This window comes from Vipera ursinii (assembly GCF_947247035.1).
Source record: "Vipera ursinii genome assembly, chromosome: W".
NCBI lineage: Eukaryota > Metazoa > Chordata > Lepidosauria > Squamata > Viperidae > Vipera > Vipera ursinii.
In genome coordinates, this window is record NC_139522.1 from 24,397,179 (window position 1) to 24,420,356 (window position 23,178).

At 47.0% G+C, this 23,178-nt stretch overlaps 1 protein-coding gene across 1 annotated transcript in view; it reads right to left on the reverse strand.

Moving 5' to 3' along the window:
* Window positions 1-23,178, reverse strand: part of LOC310648231 (zinc finger E-box-binding homeobox 1-like) — a gene marked incomplete at both ends in the record, with an annotated part of 439,898 nt that overhangs the window by 135,938 nt on the left and 280,782 nt on the right. Inside the window, 2 exons of the mRNA XM_083375976.1 lie at window positions 10,740-10,898; window positions 22,612-22,670. Of these exons, the coding sequence (XP_083232102.1) occupies window positions 10,740-10,898; window positions 22,612-22,670 (218 nt within the window). The remainder of the gene's footprint in view (window positions 1-10,739; window positions 10,899-22,611; window positions 22,671-23,178) is intronic.

The following is a 23,178-nucleotide window of genomic DNA, read 5'->3' on the forward strand; positions in this document are numbered from 1 at the left end:
TTTCTTATTGAACTTGGAATATGTACCCAAGCAGGTGTCCCAAATGTGTGAATATAACTAAGATTTGGTTTTCTCTTATACCATAAGGTATAAGGAATTTTACCTGTAGCTGAACTAACCACATTGTTTAAAATATGATTAGCACATTTTGCTGCTTCTCCCCATAAGCTATCAGGTAAACCAGAATCTTCAATCATAGATCTAATCATAGCTTGCAATGTTTGGCCCCTCCGTTCAACAAATGCATTATGCTGAGGTCTATAAGGAGCTGTACGTCTATGCTCTATTCCCTCTGAAACTAACAGCTCATTAAACTGTTTATTAACAAACTCAGTTCCATTGTCTGTTATTATGGTTTTTACATTTAACTGAGTTTTCCTTTGTACAAACTTGAGCCAATTAGATATTGTTTGTATAGTTTCAGTTTTTGACGTAAGGAGATAACAGAACCCATATCTGCTATAATGGTCTAGAATATTTAATATGTAGCAAGCACCCCCTAAACTGGGTTTCATAGGACCTATCAAATCCATAAATACCAGTTCTAATGGAGTTGTGGTTTTAAATCCATCTAACCTATTAGCTGGTGCTGCCCTGCTCTTTTCTCTACCACATACGTTACACTGCAGATATTTCTTACAAGCCTTTAACTTAAACCCATTAGACAAAGCTACAGTTCTTTTTAGTGTATTAAAATTCACATGACCCAATCTTCTATGTAATAAATGAATACATTCATCATGTGGTTTTTGATTTGTACAAGTAGTAGCCATTATAATAGGATCATTGCTAATTACAAACAAACCGTCTTTCATATTAGCTATTAAGTTCACTTCATTCTTTTGAATAAGACATTCCTCCCCTTGGAAAGTAACTTTAAAACCTGCTTCCAATAATGCCTTAACTGATAATAGATTATAATCACATCTGGGAACATATAGCATTTCCAAATTTTGTTTTAAAAATGAACAGTAAACCTTACCCTCTCCAGAGACCTTGACTCTCCAGCCATTAGCCATAGAAATATATTATTTACTAGACCTTATATTCTCAAAATCCCTTTTTATTTTTGAAATACAGTGTGTAGCTCCACTATCTACCACCCACCAATTGTGGTTATTAGTAGTTCTATTAGCTACAGCTACATTAATCAGCTTTTTATTCTTTCTATGGCTTTCCTTTCTCTGACAATTACTATTCTGACAAAACTTAGCAATATGTCCCTTTAACCCACAATTAAAGCATTTCCTTAAAATATAAGCAGATTCAGTCTTCTTTATTTCTTGTTGCAATGGCTCTCTCAACTGTTTTCTCTCCATACGACATCTTGATTCTTCCAACAACCTTCCAGTTATTGAAGAAACAGTTAGGTCTTCTTTGGACAAAACCTCCAAGGACGATACAAAGGCATCATAGCTCTCATCCAATGATGATAAAATGATGTAAACCTGGTGAAGCTCTGAGAAAATAAGTTCTTTTTCTTGCAGTTCCAACAAAGTTGCTTTTATAAAGTTAAGGTGAGCTAACATATCGCCATTCTTTTCCAGTCTAGCTCTAAATAGCTTTCTGGTAAGATTTATATGAGCACCAACACTGTCCCGAACAAAAATCTTTTTCAACTTAGCCCAACATTTAGCAGCAGATTCTTCTCCACGCACATGGACTAGCTGTTGGTCTCCTAATGTTAGCCCAATGATAGATAAAGCCTTATCATTGTCTTTACTGAAGTCTACAATCTTCTTGTTATCTTCTTCATTAGTTGGATCCCAGGCAGTTACATCAGGAGGATTATGGACTATTTTCCAAAGACCTTGATTTTGTAATAGCAAACTACATTGTGTAGACCAGGATACGTAGTTTGACCCATTAAGCCGGGTAATGCAGAATGGATTGAATAGTCCTTGTGCCATTGTCTGAATTTGAAAACTCAGTTAGGAAATATAAATACAATACTGTGCCTGTCCTCAGCACCACACTGGATCTGGGCCCATAACCATTGTTAGAATATGTTGTTGAAAAAATGGTTTGTTTAACAGAGTATTATTAATACACAGTGGAAGTTGTACTGGGACTTTTAGGCAAACAGTTTTATAACTTATTTTTACTCAGACAACAAAAATAAACACAGTAAGAAATAGTCCATGTATCAATCCAGTATCATGCACATAAAAGTCAGTCCATAAAAAACATAGTATCAAAATACAAAAGCTGCTTACCAATATCAAAAACAATATACACTGTAGCAAGCAGTTGATTCTTGAGAGAATAAATATCAAGTTAGCAAACAAGAGAACAAGAGGTATCCAAACACTAACATCAAACACATATACAAGAGCTACTACGTGTAACATCTAACTCTCTTTTATGTGGAATAATTACAGCCACACCCTTAGGCCGTTTAACTCCTTAAAGGTGCTTTTACTCCATTATATAATATTGTCACCCAAATCAAATTTAATCTCTAACAGGGACAATAGTTGGCGAGCCCCCTCCCAGATCATCAAACCACTGCCCAGATAAGAAAACTAGGTCAAGAGTGTGTCCCCCCCCCATGAGTCGGACCCTGAATTACTTGGGTCAGGTCCATGGCCGTCATGGTGGCAATGAACTCCCGGGCTAACTCAGACAACCCTCCCAGAGAAGGCAGGTTAAAGTCGCCCAGAACTATAAGTCTGGGAAACTCAACCGTCAACCCTGAGAGGGCGTCGAGAAGCTCGGGCAGGGCCGTTGCCACACAGCTGGGCGCCAGGTATGTCAGCAACAAGCCCAACTGAGCCCCAGGGCCACACCTCAGGAGGAGGGACTCACTCCCGCCTATCTGTACAAAAGTGGACTTCCGCAGACATAAGGTCTCCCGTATAACTACCGCCACCCCACCACCCCTGCCCTGAGCCCACGGCCGATGCAACACACAGAAACCTGGAGGGCAAAGCTCAGTCAGAGGGACACCTCCCTCTGAGCCCAACCATACTAGGGGCCTCTTAATACATTTCCACCAGAGGCCCCTATCCATGCTCAACCACCTCTTGGGGTCCCAACAATTGGGCCCGTCATTAAGGGAATTACAGGAAAAGGCGGCAGGTCGTAACCAGGAGGGAGGAGCCCCCCTGAGGGCGTACAGGTCAGCACTAGAGTAATGCAGACAAGCCATATAGTGCTAAAAATATCCACATAGGGCAATTGTAAACAAATGGGTAGTCAGATGGTATTAAATTAATATCAAGATGACATTGATATTGAGTCCGGAAGTACCTCAAGTCCACCAATCCGGCTCCGCTCTCACCCGAGCCGGTAACCAGGCAAAAGAAACCCCAACCGCCCTCTCACTACAGCTGAGGCATCCAACCTGGGGTGGAAAGAGTACAAACTACCGGGGTAAACCTACCCCATCTGGTCTCTCACACCAGTGGGGTGGTTGATGGCCAATCCAGAACCGCCCTCTCACCACGGTCAGGTCCCAGGTCGATTCCGAAGCAAAGCAAGATAGTTCAAGCCGTGATTTGTCATAATTGTGATGATTATGGAGTACAGCTCATGAAAACCCCAAATCCACAATCTCAGAAAATTAGAATGTTACATGCAATCAATAAAACAAGGAGTGTACATAGAACAATATCGGACCTCTGAAAAGTATAAGCATGCATATGTACTCAGTACTTGGTTTGGGCCCCTTTTGCAGCAATTACTGCCTCAGTGCGGCGTGGCATGGAAGCGATCAGCCTGTGGCACTGCTAAGGTGTTATGGAAGACCAGGATGCTTCAATAGCGGCCTTCAGCTCTTTTGCATTGTTCGGTCTCATGTCTCTCATCTTTCTCTTGGCAATGCCCCATAGATTCTTTATGGGGTTCAGGTCAGGCGAGTTTGCTGGCCAATCAAGCACAGTAATCCCATGGTCATTGAACCAGGTTTTGGTGCTTTTGGCAGTGTGGGCAGGTGCCACGTCCTGCTGGAAAATGAAGTCAGCATCCCCATAAAGCTCGTCTGCGGAAGGAAGTATGAAGTGCTCCAAAATCTCCTGGTAGACGGCTGCGTTGACCCTGGACTTAATGAAGCACAGTGGACCAACACCAGCAGATGACATGGCTCCCCAAATCAACACAGACTGTGGAAACTTCACACTGGACTTCAAGCATCTTGCAGTGTGTGCCTCTCCATTCTTCCTCCAGACTCTGGGTCCTTGGTTTCCAAATGAGATGCAAAAGTTGCTCTCATCAGAAAAGAGGACTTTGGACCACTGAGCAACAGACCAGGTCTGTTTTTCTTTAGCCCAGGTAAGATGCTTCTGACGTTTTATTATTTTTTTTTATTTAATTCCATTTATATCCCGCCCTTCTCCAAAGACTCAGGGCGGCTTACAAACTTAGCAGTAGCCTTCATTCTATGTATATGCCTGCTTATTAGGGTTTTCACACACACACCCCCAAGCGGCATTATTACAAAGTCAGCTTATTGCCCCCAACAATCTGGGTCCTCATTTTACCTACCTCGGAAGGATGGAAGGCTGAGTCAACCTTGAGCCTGGTGGGATGCGAACCTGCACTAATTGCAGGCAGCTGGTGTTACTTAAGGAGGCATTAGCCCACTGCTCCACCAAGGCTCTTGTTTGTTGTTCAGCAGTGGCTTGACAAGAGGAATATGACATTTGAAGCCCATGTCCAGGATCCGTCTGTGTGTGGTGGCTCTTGATGCACTGACTCCAGCCTCAGTCCACTCCTTGTGAAAGTCCCCAACACTTTTGAATGGCCTTTTCCTGACAATCCTCTCCAGGCTGCAGTCATCCCTGCTGCTTGTGCACCTTTTTCTTCCACACTTTTCCCTTCCACATAACTTTCTATTAATGTGCTTTGATACAGCACTTTGGGAACATCCAACTTCTTTTGCAATTACCTTTTGAGGCTTTCCCTCCTTATGGAGGGTGTCAATGACGGTTTTCTGCACAGCTGTCAGGTCAGCAGTCTTCCCCATGATTGTGATTCCTACTGAACCAGACTGAGAGACCATTTAAAGGCTCAGGAACCCTTTGCAGGTGTTATGGCTTAATTAGCTGATTAGAGTGGGACACTTTGAGCCTAGAATATTGCACCTTTTCACAATATTCTAATTTACTGAGATTGTGGATTTGGGGTTTTCATGAGCTGTAAGCCATAATCATCACCATTATGACAAATCACGGCTTGAACTATCTTGCTTTGCATGTAATGAGTCTATCTCATATATTATTTTCCCCTTTTAAGTTGCATTACTGAAATAAATGAACTTTTGCACGATATTCTAATTTTTTGAGTTTCACCTGTATATGCAAATACGTTAAGGCTGATGTTCTTGTTTTGTTTGAACTTGCTGTAAATATGTTTCTTGACAGGAACCAGGAATTGGATACCACTCCAATCGAGTTTCTTGGGAGGCATGCTAAATACCTTTGTTATTCTGTGGGGATTATGATCTACCGGGTTCAACACTCGCGTCACACTCCATATGAAGCATTTGTTGTCATTCTTCATGTGTAATGTACAGTTTACCCTTTAGTGGCCTGTAGGTGGCGATGTTTATCTCCAACCTTTGCATGGCCTTTGAGCCTCCAGTTACTACCCTGCATCTGGAACGTCGCCATTGACTCCATCATCTTGTCAACGGCTTTGTCATACACTTCATCAAGGTTGGCCACTTCTAAAATACTTTCTTTTTTTTTTTATGAAAATGCAAAATCGAGGTTGATAACTTCTCTGCTTTTGATGTCAACGTGCTCCATCCTGTCGTTTCTTGCCTGTCTTAGAAACGTAATAGTGTCTACTCCATTGATGACTTCGATAACATATTGCTTTATGAGTCCTTTGAACCTCGACTTGTTTTCTCTAACTCAAGGTTTGTTTTTGTAATAGCTGTCAAAGATAGGCTTGAGCTCTTCATTCACAACTCTCTTTGGTTCTTCAGGCGTATGGTTAATAATCCAATCAATACATTTGCCAATGGTGGATTTGGGCTTGTCCCAAACATTTTTGGGTGTTGGTTTGTAAGGTGTTGTCGTTAGAGGAGCAACCTGTATGTCTGGAACCAGCTTGTAGAGTAGAGTATCACCAAGTAGAGCAATCAGCTCATCCTTTCTCAGTTTATAGTAGCCCATCACTCCTTGTTGTTTTGCAACGGCATGCAGTTCACGAAGAGTTTTGTTATCCATTTTTTATTGTTATAAGAGAAAATTTTAATATGAATTCACTTTTACATTTTGAAGCTCCACTGTTGCTAATGCTTGTATGTGAAAATGAGTGGGTGTGGGGGATTTCCCATGATGGGTGGGGCTTATACCATGTGACCAATGGGTGGAGCTAATTCTCAAATGGGTGGGTCTAATGTGTGTGTATGGGTGGGGCTGATACATGTATGGGCAGGGCTAAAGTCTCTTCCCATAGACTTTAATTGAGTGGGTGGGGCTTCCAAACTGTTCCAGAATAGCCATTCCCTTTCTACTAGTGTGTGTGTGTAAGAGCAAATAGATACATTTTATGATCAGTAAAGGTTTGCTGTCATTTTAAATTCACTGGGTCTCCATGTAGTTTAAAGAACCATTTGTGCCTCAATGTTCAGTTGAAAGTGATTTGAGTGTGGCAATTTTCCAGGACTGTGTGTGAGTGACTGACCATAAGCTGAACCTGAGAGCACACTTGTGTAATGGCAGCCCCTCAAATACTGGAACACTGATATCATGTCACCTCTAGTCCTTCTTTTCTCTAGAGTAGCCATAGCCAATTCCTGCAACCGTTCTTCATATGTTTTAGTCACCATGCCCTTAATCATCTTAGTTGCTGTTCTCTGCACTTTTTCCAGAGTCTCAATATCTGTTTTGTAATGTGACCAAAACTAGATGCAGTGTTCCAGGTGTGGTCTTACTAAGGCTTTATAAAGCAGTAGTAATACTTCATGTGATCTTGGCCAGGGCTTTTCAACCAGTGGTACGGGTACCACTGTGGTACATTGGCACCTGGCAGGTGGTACGCGACCATCCTAGAAAAGTGGTAGCGGGGGAGGGGAATGAGCTGAACTGGTCACAGCACTGCACAAGCCTGAGGAAGAGATGCCTGGAGCTGCAGGGCTGTCAGAGCTGTCAGTGCCAGGATCAGCACCAGACTCCAGCTGGAGCTCGACGCTGATCCTGATGCTTCTGAGCCCAGAAGAAGTGCCGGTCAGCTGGAATGTTGCAGCATCTCCAGGTTCTTCTGATTTACATTCAGATGCTTGGCAACTGATTCATATTTATGATGGTCACAGTGTCCCAGGATCATGTGAAGTGACCAAAACCTGCTGCAACCACCCAGCAGATGGGGGGAATAAAAACCAAACACCGCCCTCACCCCCGCTGCCAATCCTCAACAGAAATGCTCACAGCAATGAAAATCTCGGACAGGAGGAAGAGCGCCGACAGGCGGGCAGGCAGGTATCTTGCTGTGCTGTGGCTTGGGGGGCATTTTTTTCAGTGCCATTGTAACTTCGAACAATCACTAAGCGAACTGTTGTAAGTCAAGGACTACCTGTACTTCATCACTTTTTTCCTTTTTTGAGGGGTGGGGTGTCATCAAGTTTTTGACACCTTGCTAGGCAACTGGTGGTACTCGGATGTTGCCATATCCTAAAAGTGGTACAATGGGTGAAAATGTTGAAAAGCCCTGATCTTGACTCTATGCTTCTGTTTATGCAACCAAGAATTGCATTAGCTTTTTTGGCTGCTGCCGCACACTGCTAGCTCATGTTTAAGTGATCGTCCACTAGGACTCCAAGGTTCCCCTCACAGTTATTATTTTTGAGCCAGGTTTTACCTAATCTGTACTTGTACCTTTGTTTTTTCCTGCCTAGGTGTAAAACCTTGCTTTTCTCCATATTAAATTTCATGTTGTTGGATAGGGCCCATTGTTCAAGTCTGTCAAGATCCTTTTGGATCCTTAACTTATCTTCTGCGGTATTGGCTATTCCTGCAAGCTTATTGTCATCTGCACATTTGATGAGTTCCCCTTCTAGTCACCCATCTAAGTCATTTATGAAGATATTGAAGAGTACTGGGCTTAAGACAGAACCTTGTGGTACCCCACTGCTTACTTTCCTCCATGTAGATTTAGAACTATTAAGGACTACTCGTTGAGTATGGTTTTTAATCCAGTTACAAATCCATCTGGTGGTGATGCTGTCTATCCCACATTTTTCTGGCTTACTAAGAAGTAGGTTGTGGTCTACTTTGTCGAATGCCTTACTGAAATCTAAGTCGACAGCATTTCGCTGGTCCACTAATTTAGTCACATTGTCAAAGAATGAAATAAGATTGGTTTGGCATGATCTGTTTTTGAAAAACCCATGCTGGCTTCTGGTTATAACTTTTATTTGCTTCGAGGTGTTCACAGATGTTTTTTGATTAACTTTTCCAGTGTCTTCCCATGTATTGATGTTAGGCTGATTGGTCTGTAGTTTCCTGGGTCTGTTTCCCCCCCCCCCCTTCTTTGAACCTGGGAACCACATCAGCTCTTTTCCAGTCCTCTGGTAGTTCCCCGGTGCTCCAGGATCTTTGAAAGATATGGTATAATGGTTCTGAGATAACATCTGCCAGCTCCTTCAGAACTTTGGGATGTAATCTATCAGGTCCCAGTGATTTGAACTTGTCAAGTTCAGGCAAGTGTTCTCTTACCATTTTCTTCCTTATTTTAATTTTTATTTCTAGACTATCTTTTACAGTTATGTTTTTGGTAGGTTGGGCTATAATTTCTTTTTGCATGAAGACTGGTGCAAGAATTAGTTAAGCAGTTCTGCTTTTTCTCTGCTGCCTGTTACTGTCATGGTTCTGACTAATGAGACAGATCAAAGAACATTCAGGCATTGCTTATTCTAAAAAGTCTATAATAATGAGAACGAAATATCGGCAGTCATGGATGGATGCCAGCATCTGAATTCTCCTCCCCTGAATACATCGTATCAAACACAATTCCCTCCCTTAATTTACACGTCATAAATCACATTCTCCAATTAGTTTAACATGCAAAGCTTCACTTCCTTTCTATAGCGCGCCATTCAGGAGCTCAGATCAGGGGGCACCCGATCAAAGCGAACTGTAGGACCCTCTGGAAGAATGAAGGAAAAGGCTGTTAAAATCTACCAGCCATAGTCGTCTCCGGCAGGAAGCAAAAAGGACCATAAATCAGTGGAATTTCAACTGCATGCTGAAGCTGGGTGAGCAAGATTTTCTCTTTTCTTCTACTTGACGATTATAAATGTTGAGCCCCTGATTGGAAAGGGCTGGAAAGTAAAGACCCCCAGAAGATTTACGAGCGACGAGTAATTACAACAGGGGGAGAGACTCTTTGTTAAAAATATTGGACATTGATAAATAAGCCAAGGAGGACATCTAGTGGTGAAAGAAGAACGAAATTTCTGATATACTGTTGTTGTTGATTAAAATTAGCCTTGACAAAAGACACCTGCAATGATAAGACTGCCTTGTTGTGAGACTAAGATTCAAAGCTACTTTTATTGACTTTGGCTAAATTTAAACAGACGTTGTTTTGGCTCTAGATTGTAAGCTGTAAAATGACTTCATCGAATATTGCTAGACTCATGAAGAAAACTTCTTCTGCACCCTCAGTAGGACAATCCAGTCCTACAACACAGGAATCTATTGAAGCAATGTGGCATAGTTTCACCTGTATATTTCCTCTTGTGAAGTATTCATTGTTTCTTGATAAGTATTTTCTATAAGTCTATGATTTTCCATAATGACCAAAAGTCCAGATTTTTTCCTTTTCCCCCCTTTGGAAATGGCTTTGAAGTCAGAATTAAATAGATGCGTATAGTCCAGAGAGTTCATTTAGAAAAAGGTCTTTTCTTTGTTTCTGTTCCCTCAGATTTGTAAGTCTCACTTTATCTAAACAGCTGTGTTTATTGAGAACTTTGAAGATCAGAGGCAGAAATTTGTCCCCAGATAATCCTCATCCATCAGTAGGTGTCAGCATTGGTTCATTTTTCAGATCTTTCTAATCTTTTCCCTCCCTAAAGGGACTACCTTCCTTCATTGCCACCTCCCCAGGGCGGCTCCTGGCCCATTTAGGGTCCCCAAACAGAAAGAAACTCAGTTGAAGGGCTCGGCATTCTGAATCCCTCAACTGCTTCACTGCTCAACAGGAAACCAGAAGTCAAGCCCACCAAACTATTCTATTGGGGAAGGTAGCTGATTACATAGCACCGGGGTGGGAAGTTTAACTTTGTAATAGTGTAACTCTTTGGAGGGACTTTTAGACTTGGTTTCACTTTTGATTGTGGTGATATTTTGTATCCAATAAACATGTTCTTTGAGAAAGCTTCTAGCCTCGGAGTTCTGATTTATTTGGCTCTATCTACTGGAACCATGACAGCAACTGGACTTTCTTGGGGTTTTTTTCCTTGAAAACGTTTTACTTCTCATTCAAGAAGCTTCTTCAGTTCTGAATTTTGTCACTTTATCAAAGAATCCAATAAGTTTTGTCTGGCATGATCTGTTTTTGACAAACCAATGTTGGCCTTTGGTTATGACTTTGTTTGCCTCTAGGTGTTTGCAGAATCATTGCTTCATTATCTTTAACTTGGCAACTTTAAAATGTGTGGCATACTGGCTGGAGAATTGAAATCCATACATTTTAAAGTTGCTAAGTTTAAAAAACAATTATCTCTACAACTCCTGCTTCTAATGACTCCATTTTAGAAATTAAAGAAAAAACTGAACAGTGCTTACCATTTTCATCCTGACCACCAGTCTCAGGTGTGCCTTGCTGCTGATTCTCCTCAGGTGCTTCAGGGTAAATAATTGCTGTATCTTCTTGTTGCAGAAATTCTTCAACATTCAGGTCACAATTATCTTCATTTTCTTCATCAGAATCATGTTCATCTTTTACTAGAAATAAGGATTGATAATATTCTTTACTTTATTTGCATTATGCCTTTAAGCTGAGTATGCAAGATGACTAATAACAAGGTAAAGAAACAACAAAATAGTATTTAACATTAAGCAGGGCTGGCTGTGGGTTGTGTGTCAAAAAGTAAAGATGTTAGCCTTCATCATGGAATCAAAGTTAAAATGGGGAGGGGCTGTCAAAGTTCCAGCTGATGATCCCAACAAAGTAAGCACACCTGAGACATTACACTGTCTAATGCAAAACTTTATTGAGCACAGCATACCGGCACTAATGAATGGAAAACCAGCCTTGGCAATATGGTGCCAGAAAGATAGTTAAAAGAGTAAATCCTTCCCTTCCCTCTCTGACACTTCAGGTCACCTGTGCATTCCATACATTCCCCTCCCCCCTTGGAATTCTTGGCAAGCTAGAAGCAGCATGGCCGTCCTAGCACAAGCAATCTTTGTAGCTTGACAGGCTGGCCCACTTACAGAGTTGGGAGAACCTCCTCCTCTTCTTTTCTTCTCCTCCACTCCACAAACCCCATTCTCTTTTGGCACTGCTGATGTTACCTAGTTTGGGTCATGAAATGTCTTCAAGAAAGCCACCAAGCTCAGAGAGCAGCAAGGACTCCACAGCCGCCCTCCTTCTCCTCTTCTCCATTCTACAAACCCCCTCTCTTCTGGCATTGCTGATGCTACCTAGTTTGGGTCATGAGACGTCTGCAAGAAATGCTGAATGGAAATGGCACCTTGCCTTTCTGACAGATGTAACAGAGCTACTCAACAGTTTCAATGTGCAACTTCAAGGAAAGGAGAAGCTCATCTGTGATATGCATTCACATGTGAAAGCATTTGAAGTAAAATTGGACATACTCATTAAACAAGTGAGGGAGGAAAACTTCTGCCATCTTCCCACAACTCAAAAACTATTTGTGGAAAAACCAGCAGTTACATTCCCAAACAAAACATGTGTGGATTCATTGGAAATGTTGTATATTTTCTTCACTTAAAAACTCATTCAAATAATTAACGAATTCATTTTTCTTGTTTCATTTTTTCATTTTATACTTGATTTTACATTGTTCTATAATCATTATTTTTTTCAAACTATAGTCCACCCCCCCAACAGTCTGAGGGGCAATGAACTGGCCCTCTGTTTAAAAGGTTTGAGGACCCCTGCTGTAGCTGAATGGGCAGGTGAGGAGGGAACCTGCCCCACTTGTTCCATGGCAGCATTGGGTGCAATACGCGAGGTGGCAAACAGCTGTGTCACACCAAAACTGGCCGTTTGCCACCTCCTGCCCAATGCCGCTGCCATGAGGCTGCGGAACAAGCCAAGTGGCGGTAAGAAAGCGGTATACCGGTTTCCCTCCCCACAAGCAACATCGAGGTGGCCACACACCCACAGTCTGCCATAACAACTGCAACTATGCCCACCCAGTGGCCACGCCCACCCAGTAGCACTGTGTTGTGATTCAGGGTCAGCCTGTGGGTTCGGCAGTTGGGTCGGACGATTCAGAGGAGGAGGAGGAGGAGGGGTTTGGAGAGCCTGCAGAGGACAGTTCTGAGGCTTCGCAGAACTCTCAGCCAGGCCCCTCCCATCTGGTCACGACGCAGACCCAGCTGTGTGAGCCTGACAGCGTGGATGAAGATGACCCACAGCTGGCCCTGTTCAAGGACGCCCGACGCAGGAGGCAGTCAATCAGGAGTAAACAGAGGAAGGCAATGGGGCACCTCGGAAGGAGGCAGAGAGAAGCCAAGCCTTGAACTGTTTAAAAGGGGAATGTTGGCAGCTCAGGTGGCTCAACTGCAAGCTCAGGTCCATGCTGCACCCCTACCATCACCACCACCCAGGAGAAAATGCCAAGTTGCGATGCCGGATAAATTTAATGGCACTCCAGAACTGTTTCCTGCTTTCCTGGGACAATGCCAGCTCTTTATCAGCGTGAGAGCAGCTGATTTTCCCACTGACCGGGATAAGGTGGGGTTTGTGTTAAGCCTTCTTTCGGGTGATGCAGCTCGTTGGGGCATGCCTCTGCTGGCTCAACCTAGTCCATTGTTGGACAACTTTGTGGGGTTTTGTGATCATATGCGTCTGATGTATGAGGACCCTATAAAGACGCAGACCGCTACTCGATGCTTGAAAGCTCTGAGGCAGGGTCAACGCCCACTACAGGGCTATATCAGCGATTTTCGGCTGCTTAGCCAGGATTCCGCCTGGAATGAGGCTGCGCTTGTGGATGCCTTCCAGGATGGATTGTTGGAGGAGATGTTGGATGAGCTGGCCCGTGTGGATATTCCCTCACACCTCAGTGGGCTGATCCATCTCTGCCTGCGGATCGATGCTCGGTTGCAGCAGCAAAGGAGTCGCCGTGCCACCCCACAGACCCCTGCAGCCCCTGTTGTGCGTGAGACCCCAGTTCAAAGGGAGGAGCCAATGGAGCAGGGTGCCACTAAGTCTCGTCTCTCGGTGACTGAAATGAACAGACGACGGTTGGGGGGGTTGTGTTTTTACTGTGGGGACCCTGGGCATTTGGCTTACTTCCAGCCTTTTGCCTTTTGTAAAGGGGTTGTCCCTGCCTTTTCTGCAGGGCCGGTAGTAGGCTGGAACAAAACACCCTGCTCACCCGGCACCCGACAATAAATAAGTGGGGTTTGGGTTGCAGTTTGGGCACTCGGTCTCTAAAAGGTTCACCATCACTCTCCTAGAGCTCTGAAATGGTTTCAGTAGGCTGCAGTGGAATATTGGATGTATTTTACCCAGTATTATGGGCAGTTTGAGTTCTACTGGATTGATGACTTTCACAATAGCAGAAGACCCTATGTACTTTGGACCTAGCTCTTTGCAAGATTGTTTCAACTTGCTGTATTTTGTGGACAGATACATTTTATCTCCTACATGAAACGTCCCTTGGGAAGCTCGCTTTTTATCTGCCTGCTTTTTCTGACTCTCAGCTGCTTTGGCCAATGCTTTCTTCATGTTGTGCCAGACATTCTGGAATGAATCTACCCACTCAGTTAAAGTACCCAAGGAGGGAAACTCCTGAGGGCATTCTGGCATGGGCATGAACTCCACCCCCGTAGCCACCTTAAATGGAGTGAAACCTGTACTGCTGTGTACCATGTTGTTATATGCTACCTCCACAAATGGCAGAAGCCCTGCCCAGTTGGTTTGCTGGTAGTTTACATAGCAATGCAGGTACTGTTCCACCATTGCACTGGCTCGTTCCGCAGCTCTGTTCGTACTTGGATGAAAAGCTGAATTAAGCCCCTGGGACAACCCAATCATCCTGACAAATTCCCTCCAGAACCTAGCAGTAAACTGGTCTGATGCATTTAGCACCCTGTGCAGTCGATACATGTGCTGTAGGAACAGCTTTGCTAGCTAGTGGGCTTGCTTGGAGAATCACGGTGTTCCCCCCACTCTCAGTCAATTCCACGATAAAGTCCATAGCTATCTCCTCCCAGGGTCTGGCTGGGTCAGCAACTTGCTGCAGCAATCCTGGGCTCTTCCCTGGCAGTCTCTTGCTGGCTGCACAAGTTGTACAGCTTTTTACATACTGTGTTGTGACTCAGGACCAGCCTGTGGGTCCGGCAGCCGGCTCAGATGTATCGGATGACTCAGATGAGGGGGAGGAGGGAGACGAACTGGCTGATGATGGCTTGGAGGCTTGGCAGAGCTCCCAGCCGGGGCCCTCTTCTCAGCTGCGTGAGCCCGATAGTGCGGAGGATGATGACCCACAGCTGGCCCTGTTCAAGGACGCCCGACGCAGGAGGCAGTCGAGCAGGACCAAGCAGAGAAAGGCTGCGGGTCTCCTTGGGAGGAGGCAGAGGGAGGCCACGCCCTGAACTCTAAATAAAAGGAGTGTTTGGGGAAGGGCTGGTTGCTGAAAGCAACCCTTCCGCTTGAGGATTCAAGTTCCAGTGTTTTTGTTCTGTTAATTGAGTAATAAATCTTGGCAGACGCTTTGCAGCCTCAGACGCTCTCCAGTCTCTACTGTTTGAACAGGGGTTTGCCTTATTACAAGGCCGGTAGTTGGCTGGTTCAGAACAGTTTGCTTTCAGCCTCCCACCCCTTACTACTACGATGGAGCAGCTTCGTGCCGAGAATGCTCAGCTCACCCAGCAACTCACTTTGCTGGCAGCTCAGGTGGCTCAACTGCAAGCTCAGGTACATGCTGCACCCCCACCCAGGAGGAAATGTCAGATAGCAATGCCGGATAAATTTGCTGGCAATCCAGAACTGTTTCCTGCCTTCCTGGGACAATGCCAGCTTTTTATCAGCGTGAGAGCAGCTGATTTCCCCACTGACCGAGATAAGGTGGGATTCGTGTTGAGCCTTCTGTCGGGGGATGCAGCTCGTTGGGGCACGCCTCTGCTGGCACAGCCTAGCCCTTTGTTGGATAACTTTGGGGGGTTTTGTGACCATATGCGCCTCATGTACGAGGACCCGATTAAGGCGCAGACTGCCACCCGACGCCTGAAAGCTTTGAGGCAGGGTCAGCGCCCCCTACAGGCCTATATCAGCGATTTCCGGCTGCTTAGCCAGGATTCCGCCTGGAATGAGGCTGCGCTCGTGGATGCCTTCCAGGATGGCTTGTCGGAGGAGATGTTGGATGAGCTGGCCCGCGTGGACATTCCCTCAGACCTGAATGGGCTGATCCATCTTTGTCTGCGGATCGATGCCCGGCTGCAGCAGCGAAAGAGTCGCCGTGCCACCCCACAGACCCCTGCCGCTCCTGTTGAGCGTGTGCCCCCAGTCCAGAGGGAGGAGCCAATGGAGCTGGGTGCCGCCAGGTCCCGTCTATCGGTGACGGAAATGGACAGACGACGATCGGGGGGGTTGTGTTTTTACTGTGGGGACCCTGGACATTTGGCTGCTTCTTGCCCAAAGAAGCGTCAGCGGGCATCAGTGACCAAGCCGGCCCCGAGAAAGTCCCCTGCTTTGCTGTCGGGAAACGGCCCGAGCCCGATCTAGACGGTGTGATAGATTGGGCGACCCACCACGACCACGCCGAGCGACGCCATTCCGACGGTGCCTGTGAACCTCCACGGCATTTGATTTTGGAGGCACGTCTGATCCTTCCTGGCAAGCCAGAGGGGATTCCGGTCCATGCCTTAATTGACTCTGGGGCTACCACTAACTTTATGGACTCGGCCTTCGTGGCCAAATGGGCTGTTCCCCAGTGTCCGGTGGATCCGCCCATGCTAGTGGAGACTATTGATGGTCGAGTGCTCCTGTCTGGGCCTATTACGGCCGCCACGCAACCAGTGTGTATGGCCATCAGTTCCCATGTGGAGGCCATCCAGTTCTACATCACTTCGGATCTGCACTTCCCCGTAGTCTTGGGACTGGCGTGGCTCCGGGCGCATGATCCACAGATCTATTGGTCTCAGAACTTGGTCACCTTCCCAAGTTTGCAGTGCGTGGACCACACCCGCCATATCTGTGCCGGCCAGGTGGAGGGTTCCTCAGGGGTTTCCTTGCCTCCCGAACTGTCCGACTTTGCTGATGTGTTCAGCGAGTCAGAGGCGGACCAATTACCCCCGCACAGGCCCTATGACTGTTCCATTGATCTAGTCCCTGATGCGCCTCTCCCAGTGGGGCGTTTGTACTCCATGTCGGAGCCCGAGTTGGCTGCATTGCGGGACTTCCTGACAAAGAATTTGGCTCGTGGTTTCATCCGGCCCTCGTCCTCGCCAGTGTCTGCGCCCGTGCTCTTCGTCAAAAAGAAGTCGGGCGAGTTACGGCTTTGCTGTGACTACCGGAAACTCAACGCCATCATGGTGCGTAACCGCTACCCGCTGCCCCTCATCCCCGAGCTCTTGGACCGACTCCGGGAGGCTAAGATCTTCACGAAACTGGACCTGCATGGAGCTTACAACCTCGTCAGGGTTCGGCCGGGTGATGAGTGGAAGACGGCGTTTGGTACTCGCTATGGACATTTCGAATACACGGTGATGCCGTTTGACCTGACCAACGCCCCCGCTGTGTTTCAGCATTTTATGAACGACATCTTTCGAGATCTGTTGGACCAGTTTGTCGTGATTTACCTGGACGACATCCTGATTTACTCCCCGACGCGTGAAGCGCATCATCAGCATCTCCGTCAGGTCCTGCAGCGCCTCCGGAAACATCGGCTGTTTGCCAAGTTGGAGAAGTGCCAGTTCTACCAGGTGACCATCGATTTCCTGGGTCACCGCATTTCTCCTGAGGGCATCGCCATGGAACCGAGTAAAGTTGAGTCGTTGCAGAGTTGGCAACCCCCGCGTCGCGTGAAGGATGTTCAGCGACTTCTTGGATTTGCCAACTACTATCGAACATTCATCCCTGGCTTTGCTGCCTTGACAGCCCCCCTCACCCGGCTCCTGCAGAAGAAGACTCGTTTCCAGTGGAACGCCCCCGAACAACAGGCGTTCCAAGCTTTGAAGGACGCCTTCATGAAGGAGCCCATCTTGAAGCATCCTGACCCGCAACGGCCGTTTGTCGTGGAGGCGGACGCCTCCGACATTGCCATTGGGGCCGTGTTACTCCAGGCAGCGACGCCCAATGGTACCCTTTTCCCTTGCGCGTATCACTCTCGTAAATTGAATCCCTCGGAGCGCAACTATACCATCTGGGAGAAGGAGCTGCTGGCCATCAAGGCGGCGTTCGAGGCTTGGAGGCATCATCTGGAGGGGGCGCGGCATCAAATCGAGGTCCGGACGGACCACAAGAATCTGGAAAGCCTGCAGACCGCTCGGAATTTGAACCAACGCCAGATCCGGTGGTCCCTCTTCTTTGCGAGGTTTGACTTCCGGGTGCGGTACATACCAAGCGGGCACAACCAGAGAGCGGATGCTCTGTCCAGGAAGCCCGAGTACACCCGAGTGGAAGACAAGCTTCCGCCCAGGACAGTGATCCCTGTCGAGTCTTTTGCTCCGGTGCGGGAGCCGGTGGATATACGGGCTCGGATCCGGGAGGCGCAGCAGCAGGAGGCGTGGGTGGCTCAGCGGAAGGAAGAGGTGGGGCCAGATTCGCCTTGGTCGGTCACGGATGGACTCCTGTATTATCGTGACCGGCTCTATGTTCCAGGAGGGCCACTCAGGGGACTCGTCCTCAGCCAGTGTCATGATAACCCGGCTGCGGGGCATTTTGGCCTGTTCAAGACTCTGAACCTGGTCTCCCGTACCTTCTGGTGGCCCCGAGTCCGACACGATGTCCAGTCTTATGTCACCTCCTGCATCCCATGCAGGCAGGCCAAGTCAGCGACAGGGGCCCCGCCTGGTTTACTGCAGCCTTTGCCAACACCCAAGAGACCCTGGGGGGCTGTGTCCATGGACTTTCTGACGGATCTACCCCCATCCTCCGGCTTCACGACAGTGTTTGTGGTGGTGGACATGTTGACCAAGATGGCGCACTTCATCCCCTGTCGCGGCTTACCGTCAGCTCGCGCCACTAGTCGCATGTTCATCCAACAGGTGTTCCGGCTGCACGGCCTTCCCGATAGAGTCGTCTCCAATAGGGGGGCCCAGTTTACAGCCCGCTTCTGGCAGGAGTTGATGCGGGCGTTGGACATTAAGGTTTGCCTCTCGTCCGCGCATCATCCTCAGACCGACGGGGGTACCGAGAAGGTCATCGGCATCTTAGAGCAGTATCTGCGCTGCTACGTTAACCTGCAGCAGGACAATTGGGTGGACTATTTGGCCATAGCCGAGTTTGCCTTTAACAACTCGCAGCACACCTCCACGCAGATGACACCGTTCTTGGCCAACGTGGGTTATCACCCCCGGTTTTTCCCCCTTTCTCCCGTGGACTCACCGGAGCCGGCAGCGAACGAATTCATGGCGGAGTTACAGGCGATCCATCGGTTGGTGCGACGGCAGCTGGAGAAGGCCAAGGCCGACTACAAGAGGTTCGCCGATCGGTCGAGAAGGGATACGCCTCCACTATCGGTGGGGGATCGGGTCTGGCTGTCCACCAGGAACCTACCATCCACTCGGCCGGTGAGGAAGCTGGACCACCGTTACCTTGGACCGTTCCCAGTCGAGGCCGTCATCAATCCGGTCGCCTATCGTTTAACTCTGCCACGTTCCCTGCGCGTGCATCCCGTCTTCCATCGGTCCTTGTTGGTCCCCGAACAACCGGCTTGTCCACTTCGCCAAGCGGAACCTCCCCCATCAGGACCTCGTGATGGAGGCAGCACCCCCGAGTACGAGGTCGCCAGCATCTGGGATTCCCGCTGGCTGAAAGGTCGCTTCCAGTACCTGATCGAGTGGAAAGGGTACGGGCCGGAGGACTTCACATGGGAAGACGCGACCGCCGTTCATGCCCCTGCGTTGGTGACTGCGTTTCACGAACAATTCCCATCCCGACCGCATCCGGATCGGCAGCCCCGGGGGAAGGGCCCTGCGGTGCGGGATAGTGTTGTGACTCAGGGCCAGCCTGTGGGTCCGGCAGCCGGCTCAGATGTATCGGATGACTCAGATGAGGGGGAGGAGGGAGACGAACTGGCTGATGATGGCTTGGAGGCTTGGCAGAGCTCCAAGCCGGGGCCCTCTTCTCAGCTGCGTGAGCCCGATAGTGCGGAGGATGATGACCCACAGCTGGTCCTGTTCAAGGACGCCCGACGCAGGAGGCAGTCGAGCAGGACCAAGCAGAGAAAGGCTGCGGGTCTCCTCGGGAGGAGGCAGAGGGAGGCCACGCCCTGAACTCTAAATAAAAGGAGTGTTTGGGGAAGGGCTGGTTGCTGAAAGCAACCCTTCCGCTTGAGGATTCAAGTTCCAGTGTTTTTGTTTCTTGTTCTGTTAATTGAGTAATAAATCTTGGCAGACGCTTTGCAGCCTCAGACGCTCTCCAGTCTCTACTGTTTGAACAGGGGTTTGCCTTATTACAAGGCCGGTAGTTGGCTGGTTCAGAACATACTGTAGCTCTCAATATCTTTCTTCATCTTTGGCCACCAGAACTGGCAGTTGGCCAAATGTAGAGTCTTTAAGAACTCAAAGTGGCCAGCTTGCTTGGCATCATGGCTGTGCTGTAAGACTTGCACTTGCAGGCTGTCTGGGACATATAAATTGTCCCCTTTCCATGCCAACCCCCCCCAATGTTAAATCTCTTTGGTGAGCTCCAAACCACATGTCAGATTGCAGCTTTTGCTTCAATTGTTGGGCAAAGGCATCCGTGGGGGGTGAACTCCTTTTATTCTCTTGCTGCTTGTTGTCTTGTGGGAACGATGGAACTCGTCACCTCTTCTTCTTTGCTTTTGTACTGGAGCATGCGGGACAGAGCACCTGCCAAGAAATTCTTTCCCCCAGAATGTATTTCAAATCAAACTCAAATCATTTAAAGTACTGCGCCCATTGGACTTGTTTGGGGGAAAGCTTATGGGGAGGTTTCAGGGCTTATAAATTTTTATGGTCAGTCTACACCTCAAACAGGTTTTTACTCCCCTCTAGAAATTGCCTCCAGGTCAATAGCGCCCATCGTACTGCAAAAGCCTCTTTCTCCCACACAGCCCACCGTCATTCAGTCTTGTTCAGCTTACGGGATGTGTATGCACATGGTTGCAGGGTCCCCTCCTTGTTCCTTTTCAGAACTGCTCCCACAGCTACATAACTGGCATCCACTTGAATCATAAACAGTTCCTCTGGGTCTGGATGCTTTAAGACTGGCTTGGCTGCAAACAGTCCCTTCAATTTTTCAAATGCTGCTTGGCATTCCATTGTCCAATTTAAGGGTTGATTTGGCTGGGGCTTTTCTCCCCCTCCCTTCGTTCTCACCAACTCTGTGATTGGTAGGGCAATCTGGGCAAAAGAGGGGATAAATTGCCTCTAAAAGTTCGCGAACCCCAGGAAGCTTTGTAGTTGCTTCTGGGTCTGGGGAGCTTGCCACTCCAACATGGATTTCACCTTTTCTGGATCCATCTCTACTCCTTCACTTGACACTCGGTAGCCCAGGTAATCTAGGCTGAATTTGTGGAACTTGCATTTTGACAGTTTGGCCTATAGCTTAGCGTCCAAAAGTTTTTTCAGCACCTGTTGTATGAGTTTCATGTGTTCATCCATCGTCTCAGAGTAGATGAGGATGTCATCCAGGTACACTAAGACCCCCTTGTATAAGTGCTCATGCAGCACCTCATTTATGAGGTGCATAAATACAGCTGGGGCTCCTTGCAGTCCAAAAGGCAACACTCTAAATTGATAGCTCCCTAGCTGACAGTTGAAGGCAGTTTTCCACTCATCTTCTTTGATCCTCACTCGATAATATGCCTCCCTCAGGTCTAACTTGGTGAAGACCTTCCCCTTGGCTACGTGTCACAACATATCTTTCATGAGGGGGAAGGGGTACATATTTTCCACACATACTGCATTAATTCCTCTAAAATCCATGCACAATCTCAGTGACCCATCTTTCTTCTCCTTAAACAAGATGGGGGCTGCCACTCAGGATTTTGCTGCTTGGATGAAACCCCTCACCAAGTTCTTGTCTATGTAGTCTCTTAGCTCTTTCATCTCCTTGGGTGTCATGGAATACATTTTCGGCTTTGGGAGTTTAGCTCAGGGCAAAATCTCTATCACACCGTCCGTGGGGTGGTGAGGGGGCAGCACATCACTCTCTTGCTAAACACCTCCATGAGGTCTCAGTACTCTTTTGGGACGGGCTGCTGCTCCTCCCCCTGCTCTGATGCTGCTTTACTGTGTTGAAGGGGTTTCCTTGCCTCCTCCCCGGCTTGGCCTTTTCTTTCTCCCCCTTTGGGAGGAGAATGGGACAACTCACTGCAGCCAGGTGGGTGTGACCGGGTAGGCATGGCCATCTGAGTGCCACCAGGTGGGTGTGGGTGAGTGGGCGTGGCCGGGTTGACATGAAGGATTAGGTTCAGCCCACTCGGGGCAGCTGACTTGGGGCAGCTGACTTGGGGCAAGTGGGTGGGCGTGACTAGGTGGATGCAACCACATCAGTGTGGCTGGCTAGGGGGTGCCCGGTGGTCGTGGCCAGATGGGCACAGAACAAGTCGCCGCGGGCAACTGGACGTGGAGCCAACTCAGCAACCTGCCAAAACAAAAGTCACTCAGAGACATGCTGGCAAACAGGAAGCAGGGAAGCGGCAAAATTTGAGAGGCAAACGGTAGATTCCCCCCCCTTTAGAGAAATGCTCCTTTTTTATTGCTGCTTTCTGAGCAGAGTTTTCTCTTCTATATCTGGCAGGGAACGGAGGGGCTGAATGGATTCCCCCCCCCCCAATTTGATTCTATGCCTGTTTACAGTATGCAACCAAGGATTGTATTAGCTATTTTGGCATCATCAGTTAACTGATTTTATGTACATAGCTGAGAACAAATCTAATACAAAAAGAATGCACTGTTACCTCTGCTGTGCCCCATCGTAATCTTGTATTATAATCTTGCAACAGACCCATACCTCATCCACTGTTCTGCTAAGAATAACAGCTAAGAAATTGCGGTGGTACTGCAGTCAGGGGAAGGAGCTGTTGTGCATAATTTATCAGCAACATTTCCATCTATTGTGGTCATTTTCAGTAACCATATAGCCATAGTCTAATACCTTAAGTACAGTGTATGTACAAAGCCACCAGAGAGAAAAAAAGGTTAGAAGTAAGAGATATGGTAGTAGAAAAGGAGTAATTTCCTTTTTCAAGAATGCAGGGTTATACTAACCTGAAGTCTATTCTAAATACTAGAAACACAATTAAGGAATTTGATGACAAATTACCTGGACATCCAGATTCATCTATTTGAGCTTCAGGCCCCAGGATTTCCTTTGCTTCTTTACTACCTAAAATATAATAGGATACAAATGAAGACCATTTGTCTTTAGTTAACCAAACTTTAGTTAACTTATTTAATTGAAACAGTTCAATTTCCTGTCATCTGAGTCATACTGAAAATGTTCATAATATTTTAATATATTATTGTTGCTTGTACTTGAATTGCTATACCACCTTGTAGAATATGATATAAATGCCATATACATTGATAGAAGTAAATGAAAGGTCTCCAAATTTTAATATTGAAAGAGAAATTTAAAACTGAATATGCTGCAGTGGAAATTTACTAGGTGGGTGGAGAAGATGAGAACCAGGAAAGGAGAGCACAAAGAAAGGATGTTAAGTGAAACACGTAGGCAAAAATTAGCTGGGTCTTATGAGTGGGAAAGGAAGAAGACAAGCTATGAAAACGTCTGTAAGAGAAGATAACTAGCAAAAGAGGAAAGAACCTATTTTTTTCTAAGAGGTCACAAAAAGGGGGCTAGAACTCAAGCAACTGCGCATGTGCAATT